Source organism: Lacerta agilis, chromosome 8 (genome assembly GCF_009819535.1).
Source record: "Lacerta agilis isolate rLacAgi1 chromosome 8, rLacAgi1.pri, whole genome shotgun sequence".
In the NCBI taxonomy this organism is placed as follows: Eukaryota; Metazoa; Chordata; class Lepidosauria; order Squamata; family Lacertidae; genus Lacerta; species Lacerta agilis.
Window position 1 is genome coordinate 49,696,462 of NC_046319.1, and position 19,149 is coordinate 49,715,610.

The 19,149-nt window shown below is 45.5% G+C and overlaps 2 protein-coding genes across 12 annotated transcripts in view; one reads left to right on the forward strand and one right to left on the reverse strand.

Moving 5' to 3' along the window:
• The window catches only part of CNOT1 (CCR4-NOT transcription complex subunit 1), a 58,220-nt gene extending 51,200 nt beyond the window's left edge, over positions 1 to 7,020 (forward strand). For all 11 annotated transcript variants that reach the window (XM_033157339.1, XM_033157338.1, XM_033157343.1 and 8 more), the window contains 7 exons: positions 672 to 773; positions 1,523 to 1,696; positions 2,628 to 2,777; positions 3,549 to 3,729; positions 4,993 to 5,125; positions 5,706 to 5,840; positions 5,949 to 7,020. In XM_033157339.1, the coding sequence (XP_033013230.1) occupies positions 672 to 773; positions 1,523 to 1,696; positions 2,628 to 2,777; positions 3,549 to 3,729; positions 4,993 to 5,125; positions 5,706 to 5,840; positions 5,949 to 6,027 (954 nt within the window). In that variant the 3' untranslated portion in view covers positions 6,028 to 7,020. The remainder of the gene's footprint in view (positions 1 to 671; positions 774 to 1,522; positions 1,697 to 2,627; positions 2,778 to 3,548; positions 3,730 to 4,992; positions 5,126 to 5,705; positions 5,841 to 5,948) is intronic.
• A 1,116-nt stretch (positions 7,021 to 8,136) lies between these two features.
• SETD6 (SET domain containing 6, protein lysine methyltransferase) lies at positions 8,137 to 18,853 on the reverse strand. The gene is made up of 9 exons (XM_033157349.1): positions 18,794 to 18,853; positions 18,606 to 18,695; positions 17,088 to 17,232; positions 16,299 to 16,440; positions 15,058 to 15,252; positions 13,472 to 13,595; positions 11,149 to 11,329; positions 10,632 to 10,774; positions 8,137 to 8,882 (listed from the first exon to the last, which is right to left on the reverse strand). The coding sequence occupies exons 1-9, from the start codon at positions 18,818 to 18,820 to the stop codon at positions 8,565 to 8,567; spliced, it is 1,365 nt and encodes a 454-aa protein (XP_033013240.1). The 5' UTR covers positions 18,821 to 18,853; the 3' UTR covers positions 8,137 to 8,564.
• Between the last annotated feature and the right edge of the window lie 296 nt (positions 18,854 to 19,149).

The window sequence follows — 19,149 nt, forward strand, 5'->3', positions numbered from 1 at the left end:
TCTCAATTTAAGAATAGCCTTCCTCTCTGTTAAAAAAAGGACAGTACTTTTTAATCTTCTGAAAACAAACTGTTCTGCCTATTAATTACCAGCCCTTGCTTCTGAAAATGCTTGGCCCTTTAGTTGTCTCTGAGCATACAAAGACAATAGTGCAGAGGCACATGAACTGCAATGGGCAAGTTCCCTATTTTGTTTCTAGGCAGGGGCAAGGGAGGAGGATTGTGCAGTGCAGGAAAAAGATGTTAAATTTATTTTCTATTTAAAATGAATATTTAAATCAGTTTACTCCAGCAGCCATAGATGTTAAACAGAAGTTTTATACAACTTGCAAGGAACCATTTGCAGCCTTTGTAGGTTGTATCAAACTTCTGAGAGTCTACAGCTGCACTGTATTGGGGCAGATGTGACCAAGTCTTTCCAGTAAATCTCACTCATTCTTCCATTTCCCTTAAGTCCAGAATTCAACCCCTACAATGCCCCTTATTGTACATAATTGGCTGGTTTCATATTTCAGGTAGCCCTGAGAGATTAAAGAATAGTGTACTATACTGCTTTGTAATATGCAAGTTGTTAGTTCTACCAACCAATGTTAAGTGGGATCCAGTTCAGACATTATAGTAAATATATTAGCAAATATCACATAACTCTTATCATGTAAATTCTCTTTCCAGGGGTGGCCTATGTATGCTCAGCTGTTGATAGATCTGTTTAAATATTTGGCTCCTTTCCTGAGGAATGTGGAACTTGCCAAACCTATGCAAATTCTGTACAAGGTAAGTAGAATTTAGAATGGAGCAGGAGAGAATTTGTTACAATTCAGTGATGGTCTGGATTATTTTCCCAGCACAATTGTAGCTTCACAGTAAAGTTCAAATCATACAGCCCTTTTCCATGGGATTGTGGATGAGGAAATTGACCTCTGCCTCAAACTTGGAAGAACTTGTTGATAGTTCACGTGAGATGGATCATTGGACTAATTTTGTGTATGCAGGTACCTCACTTTACTATGAGGGCATTTTGCATCTTATATAGTAGTAATACTAAGTGGTGGTGATGATGTCCCATCTATATAGAACTCTTCCTAAGGGCCAGGCATTCTTAGTAACTCTTTCTTGTAAGAAACAGGTATTGTCCCGATAGCAGAATGGCTGATTCTAGGAGAGTGAATGTCTTTACACTATCCATTTCCTGACGAGATCTAAGCCAAGGTTTTTGAGCTCATGGTTACCCTTGTACTCTTAGCTATATACCATATAGAGCAGAGCTTTCCAATCTTGTGTGTTGTGACACATTAGTGTGTCGGCTGCATTGTGTAGGTGTGTCGCGTGAACACTTTTATAAGGGGTTAGTTTAACTTCTGGTTTGCTGGTAAAACTGAATTACTGTGTCGTGAAATGATGCATGTCTAAAAAGTGTGTCACCCACATGAAACATTTGGAAAGCTCTGATAATAGTGTTGGCTGGGGTGTTTTGCATAGATTTAGCATAGATACTTATTTCTCTTCCCCCCGTTTTTTTGTAGGGTACTCTGCGTGTGTTGCTGGTCCTGTTACATGACTTCCCAGAATTCCTCTGTGACTACCACTATGGTTTCTGCGATGTGATTCCTCCAAACTGCATTCAGCTAAGGAATCTGATATTGAGTGCCTTCCCACGTAATATGAGGCTTCCAGATCCTTTCACTCCCAACCTTAAGGTAATGTACAAGGCCTGATTTATATGACACCTCATCTGTTGAAGCACCTGAGATTGTGCAATGCTGTTGATGCTTTTGCATAAACAACTATGTCAGTAAGACCCTAGTGGGTCAACTTGACCTGCTTTGATGAAACATGGTAGCCAATATAATGCTCTCCTGATGTTGGACTCCAACTCCTGTTGGCCCCAACTAGAAGGCTAGTGCTTAAAGATGATAGGAGTTGTAGTCCATCAACATCTGGAGGGAACCCCATTAGCTACCCCCAGCCCTAGAGAAGCTCAAGCTGTTTATAACACTGAACCACCCCAGGTGAGGAATGTCATTGTGAACTCCTGGTCTTGAAAAGAGCATTCTGTCCTGGAACATACATGGCAGTCATTGCTTAGTAGTAAAGATGCACTTGAGCTTTGCCATCTGTTCCAGCATATCAGTTTGCTTATGCTACATCTGTACCTGTTATTATCATCTGAGGCCCTCCTTTGTGTGCCACCACGAGAGATCCAGAGGGTGTTAACAGAAGAAGGGGCCTTTTCTGCGGTGCCTTTCTGCTTGTGGGATGCTCTCCCCAGGGAAGCTCGTCTGGCACCATCATAACATATATTTAAACACCAAGCAAAAAACTTTCCTCTGTAATCAGCCCTTTGGCCCTTAACTATCTGTGGCCTTTTAGAATTGGGCAGGATGTTTTCAATGTCTGTCCTCCCCACTAGTTTTAATATATTTTAATATATTGATGTGGGGTGGGTTTTTTGGTTGGTTGGTTGTAAGTCGCTTTGGTTTGCATTGGGCAAGATAAAGCAACTGTCACATTTAAGATGGTGGTGGTGATGATGATACAAGAGTGATACTCAGCCTTCCCTGTGGACTTCAGATGGGTAACAGCTGAATGGTAGAAAATAATGTTGGGATGCTTCTGTGTACTCGACAGGTGGATATGTTGAGTGAGATTAATATTGCTCCACGGATACTCACCAATTTCACTGGAGTGATGCCACCCCAGTTCAAGAAGGATTTGGATTCCTACCTCAAAACCCGTTCTCCAGTCACGTTCCTGTCCGACTTGCGCAGCAACTTGCAGGTGAGGGGCTTACTCAAAAATCAGATTGAGGGAGAGGTTTGGGAGTGGAGGTTAGCATGCAGTCCTATGTCTGCTGTGCATTCTGCTCCAAAACAGGCTTTTAGGTCCTCTGTCTAAAGCAGGGCTCATCAACCTTATTTGGGGCTGTGGGCAGTTCTGGAATTTTGAGAGGTTCATTCTGTTACTCCTCCCCAAACAGATTTTCTTTCCTTTTTTGTGGGGGATATTTGGGTAAAAATGAGATCCAATAGACTTAAAACGGATCTTCTTGAATTTGCACGGTTTTACATGGAGTCTCTTAAAAATAACTAGCAGATTGAGGCTTACAGTTGTGGACCCACAGTAAAAATCACATATCTGGTGCTTGCCAGATGCATAGTTTAGTGAGGAAAGATCCCAGTTCAGCCCTGATCCCACTGCAGTATACATCAACCCCACTTAAAGAGACATAAATTAGGGTGGGGAGATCAGTTTGACCTGGCCCAGATAATGCATCCCGATGGAGCTGTGGGTCCGTGTTTAGCAATTTTTTACTATATTGTAATGCATGTATGTTTTAAAAACTAGTACCTAGTTGGGGATGGATTGTGCAGCAGCAGTGAATAGAGGAGATAAGAGAAGCCTGCCTGCTGTTAAAGCTAATGGCTTTGGCAGACCTTTTAGTTTACTCTGCAGTTTAAGCACTTGTAATCACTTAATATATTTTCTTCAGGGCTCTTGTCTCAGAGGTCCAAGGCAGTGATTTTGCCTCTTTTATGTTCACCCCACTAGGTATCAAATGAGCCTGGCAATCGCTACAATATCCAGCTGATAAATGCCCTGGTGCTGTATGTAGGTACTCAAGCTATTGCACATATTCACAACAAAGGCAGCACACCTTCCATGAGCACCATCACTCACTCGGCTCACATGGATATCTTCCAGAATCTTGCTGTTGACCTGGACACAGAAGGTAAAAAAGGAAGCTTGATAGTACTTCAATTCAGCTAGCCTAATGTTAAATCAGATGCAAGAGGTTTATTTCTAGGTCTTTGGCTATTGGGGGGGGGGGGAATGCCTGGGAAATCAGCCTGGTGAGGCCAGACATAAATACTGTATAATTCATAATGTGCTAGCCTTACAATTGAAACTGGACTTTAGAGGCTAGCTGATAATTTACAGGTATTTGCGTCCTATGACAGAAACAATCAATTGTATCTCACCATTTAGCCCACATGGATAATACTTTGCTTTAATTTGGCCAGACTGTACCCTAAAATACTGTTAGATTTTAGAAATTATGTTTAAAATATTCCACAACTAATATATAGAAAGGGTTTATTTAGTTTCATCTAAGAGGTGGGGAGGGACACGGGTGGTGCTGTGGTCTAAACCACTGAGCCTAGGGCTTGCTGATCAGAAGGTCGGTGGTTCGAATCCCCGTCACGGGGTGAGCTCCCGTTGCTTGGTCCCTACTCCTGCCAACCTAGCAGTTCGAAGGCACGTCAAAGTGCAAGTAGATAAATAGGTACTGCTCTGGCAGGAAGGTAAACAGCGTTTCCGTGTGCTGCTCTGGTTCGTCAGAAACAGCTTAGTCATGCTGGCCACATGACCCGGAAGCTGTACGCAGGCTCCCTCAGCCAATAAAGCGAGATGAGCGCCACAACCCCAGAGTCGTCCACAACTGGACCTAATGGTCAGGGGTCCCTTTATCTTTAAGAAGTAGGGAACTTGTAGCCCAAGGGCCAAATGTGGTCCTCCAGACCTCTTCACTCCCCACCCCCAGCCCAGGCCATGTCCCACACTCTCCTTGGTTGAGTTTGCCAGCTTGGAATGTGTCCTTGAACTGTGATGATGCCTCTTGCTTGGCTGTATGGAGAACAGAGTTAGTTGTATGTATCTGTAGAAACCGGTTACTTTTACATAGCTGGAATGCAGCTTAATGTCAAATCAGTTGCTTTTGCCTCTGATCTCACCCCTGGCATGTGGCCTCTAGGCTGCAAAATGTTGCCCCCGCCCCTTGTGTAAGCCAACAGGTTTATGAAAATGAATTACAAACTAGGAAACTTGGAGAAGTGAGCTGGGAAATTCATGTCAACTGGTGGCAGCAGCACCCATTTCATTAACCTTCCCGGCTTTCGGACATAACTCTAGGAACTAACAAATTAGCCAGGCAAGGACTGTTGATTTCCTTTGTTTAAGAGAATTGTAACTATTTACCTTTTTTGTGTTCCAGGTCGGTACCTCTTCTTAAATGCAATTGCCAATCAGTTACGGTACCCAAACAGTCATACTCACTATTTCAGCTGCACCATGCTTTACCTATTTGCAGAGGCCAACACTGAAGCTATTCAAGAACAAATCACCAGGTAAGAGATCTAAGGAGTCTAAAACAATCCCTACACTGCCTAGTTCTCACAAAAGAGCCAATGAGAAACTGGGGAGAAACTTCAGGAGCTAACTCTTAGTTGGTCCACTGCCATCTGAAGCTGTCCTGCCCAGCAACCAGGAAGAAAGTGGCTTGTCCCCGTTGCAGCAGTAGTTAAGTCACTGCTGGCAATGTAACACTAAGCTTTGCCCCTCTTGTCCACATGTAGAGTAGGACTTGCAGTGTTTAGAGGGTTCACATGGTTTGAAAGGCAGCTTGTTGAGGTGGTTGCAATGATTCCATGCAAGGATCTTTTTCAGGATGGAAAAGCATTCATCCCCACAAATCCGCAGCCAGAGTCTGCAGTGGTGAAGCTTAGAATAAAGTTTCCCACTCACACATTATATTGAGAAGCAAATTCTTCCACATTCTGGAAGCAGCATAGTGCTAATTAATGTTGCCAGACGCAATCCCATGAGGGTACCTATTCTCAGCGGGACCTTGATATTCCTGCATCATGTCTTTCATACTGGCACGCGGTGTGACTTTCCCCATGCCTTAATCTTGTTTCTCTTTTACAGAGTTCTGTTAGAGCGACTGATTGTAAATAGGCCTCACCCATGGGGTCTCCTTATTACCTTCATCGAGCTGATTAAAAACCCAGCATTTAAGTTCTGGAATCACGAGTTTGTCCATTGTGCTCCAGAAATTGAAAAGTGAGTAATTTTAAACAGTTAGTTGGTCAGTGTATTTGGGGGACTCAGTGGTACTTGTAGAGGAGAGGGTGTTGTGTCTTGAAATTAAGTTTATTCTCCTTGTTGTAGGTTGTTCCAGTCTGTTGCGCAATGTTGTATGGGGCAAAAACAGGCACAACAAGTAATGGAAGGAACTGGAGCTAGTTAGAGAAAGCAACCACCCTGGAAATTGTGCCAGCCTGGAGATCTCCACCCCATCAAGCTGACAGAATAATGTGTGTGGGTCTAGCCAGACCTTGGAGGCTGCCTCTCCCTCCCCCATGTTGGGCTTACATCACAGATCTTTGTGTGAGAAATCTCTTCCTCTGTGGGCATGTTCCAAAGTTCTAAAAACAAAAGTTTTGACTCTTGGCCAAAATTCAGAAGATGCTGTGAATATAATTTCAAACTATTGTAAATACACAGAACAGAAATATTTGTCTGAACTTTGGGTTTGTGCGAATTGTGTTTCAAGAGAGGCACATGCTATGTGCCTGACCAGCCTGTAATAGAAGTGGTGGCTGCTGATGCCAAGTGTTTGTCTGGGGCAAATCTGCTCTCCTGACATTCCCAGACTCCCAAAGAATATGGAAAAGCCAGTTTAAATATTATGTAACTTATTTTTCTTGTGGGTGGGAGACCTGTAAATCACAAAGTTGTCAAAAAGGGGGGAAATGGATGCATTGGAGCACAGGATCCTACAGTATATGGGGGAGTGGGTGGGGGGAGGTTAGGATTAGGGTCCAGTATGTTGCTTTTCCCAGTACCAAATGCTGCCAGCAAGAGGCACATATGTTGGAGCGGAGGACTTCCTTTGCTTTGATTGGCAAAGATACACTTCAGGCCCTTTGGGAGAGGGCTAGTGGGTTTAGCAAAGGAAACAAGAGACCAGGCCTGTAGATTTTCTTTCTTGACACTTGTAAATTTTGGGATGGGGAGGATGTGAATCTGTTAACTGCTCCCCTGTGGCCACAAAGTTTGAGTTTGTAAAAAGAACAAAAAGGACCAATACAGCCCATTTTGTAAGGATTTTGAATGTTTTGTAAATGTATTGGTCCACGTGTTGTATTTTGTAGCCTTTCTAGTTCTCTTGGGCTTTAGTTCTCCCACTTCTTGTATGTATGCATTCTGTAGTTAAACATTAAAGTCATGAAAAGCAGCAAGTGTCCTTGTTTTCTCATCATCTATGAAGGATGTTAATGTTCTTCACTGCTTATATTTTCAGCATAAATCTATCAAGGTGCAGTACATCAAACAATCTAATATATTGTTACTTTAAAGAGGATAAAATTGAGGCATCAGTAAAATGTAAGCAAGAATCCTATTCTTGCTGATTTCCCTGGACAGAAAGTGGGTTTCCAATAAGGGGAGTTTAAAAAAACCTAGGAGCTTTCAATCCTCCCCTTTTTTGCCTTCCCTTCTAGGGAGGCTGTCAACCTTCCCCCTATTCCAGCTATGGCTGGAATAAGGGAATTTCCCATAAAAAAGGGAAAGGTTGACAGCTATGAACTAGGAGGTGGCCCTTCAGATGGCATGAACTAGGGTTCAAAAGTGAATAGTCCTGGTGCTGCATCAAGGATTTACCGGAGGAGAAAATGCTTGGTAAATAGAACGCAATAACACAGGACTTTTATCTTTTCTCACTTATCAATACAAATACATTTTATTGTTTTAAAACTCCAAGCCTAAACTATACATCTGTGCAGCTCATCTGGCCAGAGGTGGGAAGAAGGTTGGAAAAAGTAAAAGATGCTACAAAGGCATTCAAAATGTAAAATATGTTTTTAGGAACATTTTTCACCTTCAAAAACACATTAGAAGCACAAGCAAGTGAAACATGTTAATCTTTGTTCAGCAGCGCAAAACATCTGCACCTAGAGTGCTAGATCTGATCACAGTCCTTTGGGAGAGGGGGACATCCCATATGACTAATGCCATATTTACTGAGTCTCATGGGTGTTGTAAACTTGGCCATCTTACCAGCTGATTTAATGTACAGGGGGTCCTAGGAGGTGGTGGGGAAACTGGCTTTCCAAGTGTCCTTTGACTCCAACTTTCATTAGTCTCAGATGGCATGGCCTGGCCCATAATGGTCAGGGATGATGGAGTTGTCCAAACGAATCTACAAAAACACAGATTCCCCAGTTGTGTAAATTCTGTGCTGTGTAAATTGGTAGCCTTAAACATACAGAACAAGGATTGAGCGACTTTTCCTAGGTTGCCCAACCTCAAGGGTAATTGTTGGAGGCTACTTTAGATGCAAAACACTCCAAAAAAAGGAGCTTCAAACACATTTATTGAATTGGCAGGCACTACTGGCTCATATGGCTAAAGAGTGAATTAGATAAAATTACTGAAGGCCACAGTAGCTGCACTATGACATGCCACCTAAATGGAGTGTCTTGTGCAGAGACAGCATCTCCTGGAGTACCAATTAAGAAGCAAGCCACAATGAAGGCTTGTGGCCTGCATGCTCCAATTTCTCAGAAACAACACTAGGAAGAGGTTTGCCCTCCTATGGGATCATATTTCCTACTGTTATGTCCTTCAGATTCAGAAACAAACACATATTATTGTCTTTTGCTACCTGTTGATGTAATTGATGCTCACAGAAACACATTTTTATATAAAAATAATGCCTCTGCCTTTATAGAAACCTTTAGCTAAGCCTCCCAGGCCAACAGCACTTGCCTTCCTCAGCTGCAGCTAGCTTGCTAGCTCCAGCAACTGGTGCAAGATCATCTTCTGGCCATAACGCACTTGCAGGGCGAACTTCTCCCGGCTGCTTAGTTTTGAATAAGCTTGAGGGTCTCTGAGCAGTTCTTCCTCTGCTTTTAAGTCTGAGCTGTATGACTTCAGGGTTAGCAGTGTAGCATCAAAGAGCAGCTTCTTCCAGGAGGCTTCAAGTCTTGGTATTGTAGTATTTGAGAGCATCAGGCACATAGCACCATCCTCGCCTGCTTTGGGTTCCTGGGTCTCTTGCTCCTTAAACTCCTTGAACTCATCTGCAGACATAGTCAGCACCTACAGCCACAAAGAACTGGGATTATTGAGAGCTACCTTCTTGGTCTCTCCAAGTAAACTTCAAGGCATCAAAAGCCCCACAGATGTTTGCTAAACATTCTCCAAAAGGGATCCTGCTGTTTCTTCTCAGGATTTAAAACTATGGACCTTCCCCTCTCCCAAGTTCAGTTACATTCTGGAAAAGATTCATAATATAATGAAGTCAATTAGTGAGAGCATCTTGCAAAACATTAAAATTAGGATACGAAGTTTACATAATGTGGGGGGCACTTGCTAGTTTCCATAGGCAGAATTTGGAGGAACAGCAGACACAAGTCATTCAAAATGTTTTGAAATTAAGTTTCCATTGAGACAACTGGAACAGGCAGAAAAAGTCCTCAAAAGCACACAGCATTTAATCCATGTATGTAAAAGAAACTACAGTGGTAACCTTGGTACTCGAATGGCTTGGCTTCTGAACAAATCGGCTCCTGAATGCCGCAAGCCCAGAAGTAAGTGTTCTGGTTTGCGAACATTTTTCGGAAGCCAAACATCTGATGCAGCTTCCACTTGAGTGCAGGAAGCTCCTGCAGCCAATCGGAAGCCGTGCCTTTGTTTTCAAACAGTTTCGGGAGTGGAACTGACTCCTGGAACGGTTTGAGAACCAAGGCACCACTGTATAAGTATTAAAACTCCTTTGACAAGCACCTGCAGGAAATTTGGCAGACGACTTAGAGCTCAAGGTCAGTGAGGCTGTTGGCCCCCAAAAACCACAGAGAGAAGTCCCAAAGCATGGAAGCAGAATCTCTAGCCACATTTCTCCCTTTCCTGGGAAGAATGACAGCACCACAGAAGATACGGCATTGCCACACAGCATAAAAAGTTCAGACCTGCTCCATTCATTCCACTACAGAATATACTGATGATTATGCAGGGAAGGGGTGGTTGCATAAAGAGAACATGGTGGAAGCTGCCTAGGACTTCAGCAGAAAGCAACAACTTAAGAGAGTCTCAGTGGAAGAATTTGCATGCCATGTAGCAGATGGGGGAATGAAGGCTGTTTTGTTTCCACATTTTCTAAATCCTGTCCATTAAAACAGACTGCAGTAGCAGGCCAAGAGTACATGTGCACATCTTCACCCTGGTCCAGCAAGCAAGCCAGTCCCTGGAGGAAAAAGCACACTTGCCCAACTAATAGCTTCTCCATTGCTTGCTGTGCCCTTCCTTAGGAGGCGTCCCAGAACCCAGGGATAGGGAGGGCTTGCACAAAAACATCAAAGCATACAGACAGCTCACAGAGCGACATCTGTAATGGGCAATGCCTCCAATGGAGAAAAGCCCTGGAAAGACTTCAAAATGACCAGTGCATTGTGCTGCCTCCAGCAAAAAACAAAGCACAGCTGCTCCCTCCCTTGCAATCTATAGACTGACAGAAATTCCTCCTTACCCAGCCAGCTAAGACAGAAGCACTCTTCTCCTATTGTGGGGCTGCAATGCCCAGGTGCCAAAGTGGCATAAGCAAGCCCCCAAGCAACCTCAAGCCTCCCTGCCTGCCACTGGAAGAAGCCTTCACAAGTCACACCTCCACTGATCAACAGAAAGGAGTTGTCCTCACTCCATCTAAACTGAAAGAATCTTCAGATTAAGTCCAACATGCCACCCCTGTAAAGTAAAACTCTGTCAACTGCTTAAGTAATCACAGCAAGCATGTACGAGAGTAAAACGGCCTCCCAGGAGTCTAATGGCACAGTAACCAGCCAGAGCCCTTACCTTCAACGCCATGGCCAGCTCTTCTTCAGTTAAGACTCTCTCCCGGCCGATCACAAAAGCCCCTTCCTCACCCACCATCTCCATCTGGCAGAGGAAGTCCCACTGCTCCAAGACCAGCTGCCGTTGAGCTTCTGTCTTTGTAGCTGGTGGAGGGAGAGGGAGACAAAAGCAGCAGGTGCAGGTTCAACAGGCAGCAGAGGGAACATTGGCTGCAGTCAAAAGCAGAAGCGTGCGATTTCTTCTAATCCTTCAGATTATTTTGTTTAAAATTGGCATTATGACCCAGGAGGTGTTATGCAAGATTGGGAGGCAAAGTAATCAAGCTGTTCTGCACTGGATGCGACCAGCAGCTGCAGAGGTCACATATAAACACCTGTATTTAACTGCAGCCCACACCTATTAAAAACACAGCTGGAAAAAGCAACACAAGGTGACAGACAGATGGATTTTCAGATATCCTCTTACTCTGCTGATTAATGTTTCTTTTTTAAAAAGTGTCTCCTGGCCACCCTCTTGCCTTGCAGTGCTGCTTTGCATAGTGTCAGCATCTGGATGTCAGCAGAATCATCTGTGTTGCCAGGATACGGTTCAGCAAAGCCATACATGTGGAGGAGCTGCCAGTTTGCCATCTCCCCGTAAGTGTTGAAGATCTCTTGGCCTTTGCAGATGGACTGAGTTGCAACCATTTTCAATACCTCCTGCAGACAAAAGAGGGAAGTAAAACTTGACAGTCCAGTCCTGAGAATCTCCCAAGAAAAAGTTTCCCTCTGCCCCACTCATCTCCTGAAGTTTTCTCCACTCCTGCAATGTGTGCAACAGATGAGGAATAACAAAAGGGATGCAGTTGGAGGAGGAAGACAGAAACTAAGAGTAGCAGATGTCTTCCCTGTTTTTCACTCTTAGGAAGCATTGGCTGAACACTCCCAAGCATTCCCCTTAAATACACAAAATTTGCTGTGAATGCTTTTCAAAGACAGGAGAAAATTCTGGAGAGGGGTGGAAAGCAGAGCCTCCCACCAATCTGCTGCCAAGAAAGGACACTCTGTGGAAAGGCTGCATGAGGGATGGAGGAGCTTTTTAGCTCAATGGGCCAAACTGTTCTCTCTCCAACCCCTGTTGGGCCTGGCAACCCCATGGCATCACAGGGGGTCTTTAGAAGTCCTTCTCAAAGCTCTATTTCATGCAGCACTTTGAAATAGGCTTTGTAGGCCCTGTCAACCAGCTGATCAGTAGTGCCTGCAAAGTCCCTTTTGGCTGAACCAGGCCTTTACCTGCCCCCTATATGCTCCCCAAAGGAGAAGCAATATACCCTAAGGAACCACTGCAGGTGATGGGCCTGATAGGTGAGACCCATGCATGCCCAAATACAGCTGCTTACAGTGATGAAAACAGAATCGAAGCATCAAAAATCAAGGGTGCGCCTGAGATCTGAATCAAGGGTGTGCCTTTTTGCCCAACAACAGACCTGTAATTTTTTTCATTAAGATTTTTTGCAGGTTTGATTTCAGGGACTGTGATGAGGGGAACAAGAAACAACAGCTTCTTACTTAAGCAGTTCCTCTCACTCAGCAATCTAGAAAGGGATTTTCTCAAGTCCAGGAAAAGCAATTGCATGACCTGGTGTCAGTCATGTTGTTGCCACCCAAGGATTCCTGCTGGTACTTGGGAGCTAGAGAAAATGTACTTGGTTTAGTTTCCTGCATTTCAGCAAAGATCAGCTCCCCAAACAGCTTCAATTTAAATTCCACAAGGTACTGTACAATGTAAGCCATGCTCTAGGTTCTTCTCCCCAGAGGGAGGAGAAGAGAACAAAATTCCAAAGGGGGCAGAGATTCTGCCTTCTACTCTACACAACTCCTACTCTTTCTCCTTTCCTTTCATCCTTGGCTCTCCACAACATATTTCACTGATTAACCAAACAGGAGAAGCAGCTAAATTACAATTAGCTGAAGCCAGTGGCGGAGGAAGCCTCCACGCCACCTGGGGTGGCGGCGAATAGGCACCCCCCTGGGGGTGGGGCACCGCAACGCACGCCGGGGTGGGCTGTGCATGCGCGGCAATGCCGCGCATGCGCAGTCCACCCAGTCCGGCACCGCTGCTCCCGCGGATTGCCCGGTCGTCGCAGTGCCAACTCGGTGCTGGGGCGTGTCACCCCCCTCCCCTGGAACACGGGGCACCCTGCCCCCTACGCTCCTCCCTTGCTACGCCACTGGCTGAAGCTATGAGCTAAGCATCCCTATTATGCCGAAGGACACAGAGAGGGCACACATAGATCTGAACCTTCTTCACCAGTCTTCCAAAGACAATCACAACAAATAATTCCTACTACAGAATGGAATGACACCTTTGTCATTTACTTATAGCAGGAATTCTCAGTTTGCATCACAGTGAGTCTCCCCTGAGCAAGAAATGAACCATCTGAGCCTTCCAGTACTGGGAGTAAACTCTGCACATTCCTCAAGGCAAAAGGAAGATGGGCAGAGTTGACAGAAGACTCACTTTCTCCAGGCAAAAATCCCAGCATATCAAGCAGCTAAAGATGGCATATCCTGCTTTTCCTTATGGAAGCAGAAACTGCTGCAAGAAGGAATTGTTTCTTTGGCCACTGCAGAGCTGCATCGAGGACGAAGAGTCCTCTGGTCTGAACAAGTCATAACACACATGATGGGGACTGTGGCTCAGACATCTCCAGGAAAAAACCACTTGGCCCTTTGAAAACTCACACCTCAGGGAATAGATCTGAAAGGCTGGGGGAGGTTGGTGTGTACACACACACACACACACACACACACACACACACAGGGCCTAAATTGCATCTATGCTCTGCATGCTCTGCTCACCGGCGAATATTCCAAATTGGCATTGTGGTCAGCCACGTGATTCAAGAGATCTGCCATGGGCACCATCACTGGGGGATTGGGCTCCTCCTCATCTTCCTCTTCTTCATCCAAAGGCTCCTGGAAACTAGTGGGGAACAAAGCAGGGAGATACTAGACCGAGGCACCTTTAAGTACAGCCAAATCATGCTGGGGTTGGTGAGAGGGAAAGAGATGCACACGGCTCTGAAAATGGCTACTAGTTTAGAAACTGCAACACACAATCCAAGAACTGCCCCTGAACTCAATCTAAGCTTAACTTTCTAGGGTGCCCAAGCAACATAGAACAGCCTTTTTCAACCTTGGGTCCCCAAATGTGGTTGGACTAAAAGTCCCATCATCCCTAGTGAGAAGGACCAGCAGTCAGGGATGACAGGAGTTATGGTCCAACAACATATGGGCCCCAAGGTTGAGAAAGGCTGTTCTAGGCTGCTTGGGCACCCTAGATGAGGCTCTTTAAATTAAAGCTCTAGGAGCTGCAGGACGTTACAGTTAAAAAGTGGAGCATCTTTCTTCAGTAAAACCTATGTCTGCTCCTCTTCTTCTAACATACATTATTTGTTCATTTGTATATTCCTGCCTCAACATACCAGTTTACATGCTCAACTGTAAAGATAGTCTGTAGAGCAGGGATGCAGAACCATTTCCAGTCTGAGGGCCACATTCTCTACAGGTGCAACCTAGGAGGAGCCAGAGGCAAAAGAAGGCAGAGCAAAGAATGGAAAGCTTAACTTCCCACAGGAGGCTCGTTTCTACACATACTCCCTCAAACCCCGTCCTTCATCCAAGCAAACAAGAAGCATTATCAGAGTTCAAAGAAACATTCCAGTCAGGCAAAAACATTCAAATAAGGTGTAAAGCAGGACTACTGATAGGCACAGCCCGGGGAAGAGTCCCAAGGGCCAGGCAGAGTTCCAGGTAGGCACATATGGCCTCTGGGCCTGTGGTTCCCCAACCATGCTGTGGTTTATGCAAGGAAAGTTCCAACTGCCCAAGGCCAGAGATGTGGAAAGGAAGAGAGGCACAGCAGTGACACTTCTCTTCTTTGTTGATAGGCAACTTTTGCTTTTCTGCCTTCTCATTTCACCAAAACTGAACCCCACCTGGGACTCCTCTATCAACTCACTTCCCGCATATATTTACAGGTAGGTAGCCATGTTGGTCTGCCGTAGTCGAAATAAAATAAAATAATAATAAATTCCTTCCAGTAGCAACTTAGAGACCAACTAAGTTCGTTCTTGGTATGAGCTTTCGTGTGCATGCACACTTCTTCAGATACCTGAAGTATCTGAAGAAGTGTATCTGAAGAAGTGTGCATGCACACAAAAGCTCATACCAAGAACAAACTTAGTTGGTCTTTAAGGTGCTACTAGAAGGATTTTTAAAAAAAAATTTTTTGCATATATTTAGTTTCTCAGCCTGAATGCTTCTCAGGTGCCATCTCTTTAAACTCCAAACCACAGTGTCCCAGAAGGAAGGCAACAGTACACACCCTGCTCACCCCATGGCAGTTTAGAGTGACCACTCATGGCTCCTTTCCTCTCTCTCACCTGTATGCCATGACAAAGGCCACCAGCTTCTTGTAGAGCTCCAGAGTGTGCACCTCAGGGTCAAATATATCTGGGTGGGCCTTCAGGAAAGGCAGGATGATGGAGGAATACTCTGTCTGGATATTGGCCAAGTCCTTGTCCACAGCTTCTGGGATCCCTGTTCCTTGCAGAAGTCTCATCCGCTCTTCTTTACTCCTGTACAAAACAGCAAGCAGAAGGTGCAGTTTCTTTCTTTAAGCAAGGAGACAAGTAAGTGAACAATCAAAATGGTTTCTGTACAGCAGGCTACACTCTCTTGGCCAGAAAGCGGCGAGGCATCCCTCTTCACTCTATCCATTCTCTCATGCATGCACACACACACACAAACCCCCACACCAAGCACCCTCTATCTCCTTCATCCATAGCCCCATCTTCTCTCCCTCTCAAGACTGGGTGGATTAGCTGTACTGAAGAAAGTAGAGTCCCCCAGATTGCTTGTGCTGAACAGTATTAACAAGATGGCTACTCCCTCATCTGAGATCTAGCTATCACCTTGGTATCTGAAAGATCCAATATGTATTCTCAAACCATCCTAGTTTTCCTAATCCCAGAGACTAGAGTGTGGTTTCTGCACTTTACACACCTCCCTCACCAAAACACCCTTTCATTATACTACTCTCTACATCACTCCCCCCACCCCATCATAAAAAGAAGCAGTTATTAACACCAGCTTAATATTTGATTCTCAAGTGACATTTGTTTAGATGACCCACTCTCAAGTGTTTTTAAACCTATTCTTAGAAACTGTGAATAAAGAGGTGGGGGTGGGTAGACACAAACCGGCCCAAGGTTCAAACATGTCACCATTATCTTCCAGAAATAAACTAGCCTCTCAATCTAACATTTTAAGCACCACACTTAAGCACCACACTTAAGCACCACCAAGCTGTTAACACCAGTGTCAAAAGTCTTTAATTTCTTCCTACAGAAGAAACTACAATGCCTGCATGCATTTTCTGGCATAACGATGAGGAATGAAAAGCCCTAGGACTGGAGTCATGAAGATATGCTCCAGCACAAGCACATGACCATGCCCAGCCCAGCCTCATTTTCTGAGCTACTGCAAACATGCTTCACAAGCATCCTTGAGGTGGTTGACTCTGCTCTGTACTCCAAATTTGTTTGGTGAAGATGTGTTGCAACTGATTTACCTGAGGAAGCTGGGTGCTGGCAGAACACAGCCAAACAGCCTCCCCTCTTACCAGAACATGGGGTGATCCAGACCCCTGAAGTTAGGCCACAGTGACAAATAAGGCCCCCAACGAGAATCACTGGCTGTGGATTCATGAAGCAAAGAAAGCAGGAGTGGAACCCAGCCGGACTGACTCTCCAGAGAGGCTTGCTCTATTAAAGGTAAATAAAATAGAGTGTAAGAACGCCGGAACAATTATCTGTTAAGAGAGCAAGCCAAAGCAGCAAGAAACCTACATCCATAGTTGAGAACACAACTCTCCAATCCCACTCAAGGATGACACAGTTTGGGGCATTCTGGAAAATCTGGAAGCTCACTGAGGAGCTTGCTGTTTCCTCCACCCCGTTTACAACATGCACATTCTTCTTTGTAGGACAATAGCACATTCTATATCAGCCTCCCATCAACCTGGTGCACTCCAGCTGTCATTGGACTATAATACCTATCATTACCATGACTGGTTGTCAATACCGTACACCATAGGTCAGCTACCTGGGGGCCTCTACCTCCTTTAGCACAGCCAGACACACGCAGAGAATATGGATATATTAATAGAGGGTACTGTGTGTGTGCATATGTACTATGCCAAGAGGGGCTGGTGGGAGTTGTAGTCCAATAGCATCTGGAGGGCACCTGCTTAGCAAAGGCTATTCTATATGATAGAAAGCACACTGATGCTGGTTGGGCCTGATGAGAGTTGTAATTTAAAATAGCTGGAGGGCACCTGGTTGGACAGGCTGCCCAATGAACATGAAGCTTTTAATGAAGCTACAGAACCCCCCAGGAACCATTCCTGTACCTTTCTCTAGTAGGGAAGAAAGGGGGCTTGTGTACTGCGAAAGGACTGCCGTTCTTGGGATTGTGAAAAGGACTTCTCCTGCCTCAATGTCTTCCCTGGCCACCAAGCCATAATCAGCTACTGTGCCCTCTCTGCTCACACTGACCTAAAACACAGGAAAAGAAAGTTTTTTCTCCAACTCCAAAAGGTTCTTTTTTTTTTTACTACAACCCTTAGTTACAGGTCCCTGGTTAGCATCACAAAAGCCGACCCTTCATAGATTAACTATCCTTTCGTACTCACAAGTGTAACCGGGAGTCCTTGGAGCCCAGTCTTTATTGTTGCAACAAGACTTTCTACTACACACAAAGATGAAGCAGCCAGAAGCCCAATCAATGGGTCACACCTGCATTTCAAAGTTTCCCAAAGTTTCCCATAATACATCTCAAGATACATCATCAAGATGTCACAGAAAAGGTGTGGTCTCAGGTAGAACCTGAGATCCAGGAATGCCCTTGTCACTCAAATATAGTCTTTCACACTTCAGTACAAAGAAAAGCATTTACAGTTCCCTGGTCCCTGAGTCAAGTCAAATGCAACCCTTTTTCTTGTCTGGGCTATCATCAGTCATGACTTCTTAGGAAGGCCCTGCAGAAGGACAGGACTGTACATATTGGGGATTACAGTGGGCTCTCTCACCCCTCCCCTTATACCTCACTTCCCTGGGTTCTAAATGCCATTGGAACTGAGAAGATTAATACAACAAGTGGTATCTTATGAATTTCTGAAGTTTTCCCATTCCGCCAATACATAGATACATTTATCAGTGAACTGCTATTTTCCTTTGTTGGAGATCTGGGGTTCAGTGGGGAGTCACAGGGTCCTAAGCTGAGCTTCCCTTGCAGATGCAATGCGTTTGCAGATATGTTGCTGTTACTTTTCTCGTTTGGGAAATTTCCCGGTAACACAATTTCCTGGTAACACAAGCCAGATGACTAAAGAGTGACACAGCCATTTTCTAACTATTTTAGCTCCCCCCGAGTGGCAATATTAACCCACCATTAACAGCTGTTAGAATGGAAGCAGGAAAAGGAGCGAGACTAGATTAATGCAGAGTAAAATGGTGCTTATTGATGCAGGTGAAGTAACAAGATTAAAGTTACTACAGTAAAAGTCTTGAAACTCCACATTTTCATTATCTTATTCATGACGCTTCCTGTTTGCTGCTGCCGGGTTCCTTTGGATGGATATTTTTGTTTTAAAGCATTTATTATTAGGCCGGGTGCATATTTTCGGCTTGAATTTTCCGGGTGGTTCTGCACTGCCTTCCGCTCCCCTTTGAGGTGAAATTCAAAGGGAATTTGAATGAATGAACAGCGGCCTCCCCTTAACACCTGGGCACGGGGCCTCGGCAAGGAAGCCTCTTGTTTTTCCCTGGGGGGAATGGGGGGCCTTTCACCCTCGGCCAGTCTCTCCCCGTCGGCAGGGAGCATCTGGCCCAATGCCTTCGGGCCCCCGGAAGCCCCTGGCGGGCCGTACCTTAGCGCTCAGCTCCAGACCCGCGTCGGCGCACCAGCCCAGGAAAGCGGAGAGGGCACCCGAGTCACCCGCCGCCTCCTCCTCCTCCACCTGCGGAGCACAGAGAGAAAGAGAGAGCGGGGTGCCGAGGCCTTCCCGACGCCGCCCACTAGCCGCCCCACAGGCCGCGGTCCGGCCGCCAGACCCACCTTGGCGCACTTGGCCGCTTTCGCCATGCCGGACGCACCCGGAACTACGAATGCCCAGGTGCGCATGCGCACGGGGAAAGGCTCGTCTGACGCTACGGGGCGGAGGCGCAAAACCCCGCCCAGGAAGGAGGGGCTATTTCGCGGTACCCAGCGAACGTCCCTAAAGCTGCCTGGCAACAAGGCAGCTGCTCACTCTCCTCCGTGTCCTCGAGGCAGGGAGTTCCGCTGGCCGCTCCGTTAGTTTTTAAGATATCGTTAAAAAGCCGCTTTTAGCAACCACGGGCAGTGCGCCAAATAGCCCTGGGGCGCTTCGCTCCGTCTTCTGCCCCAGCCGGGCTGCTGCTGCTCCTCTTCTT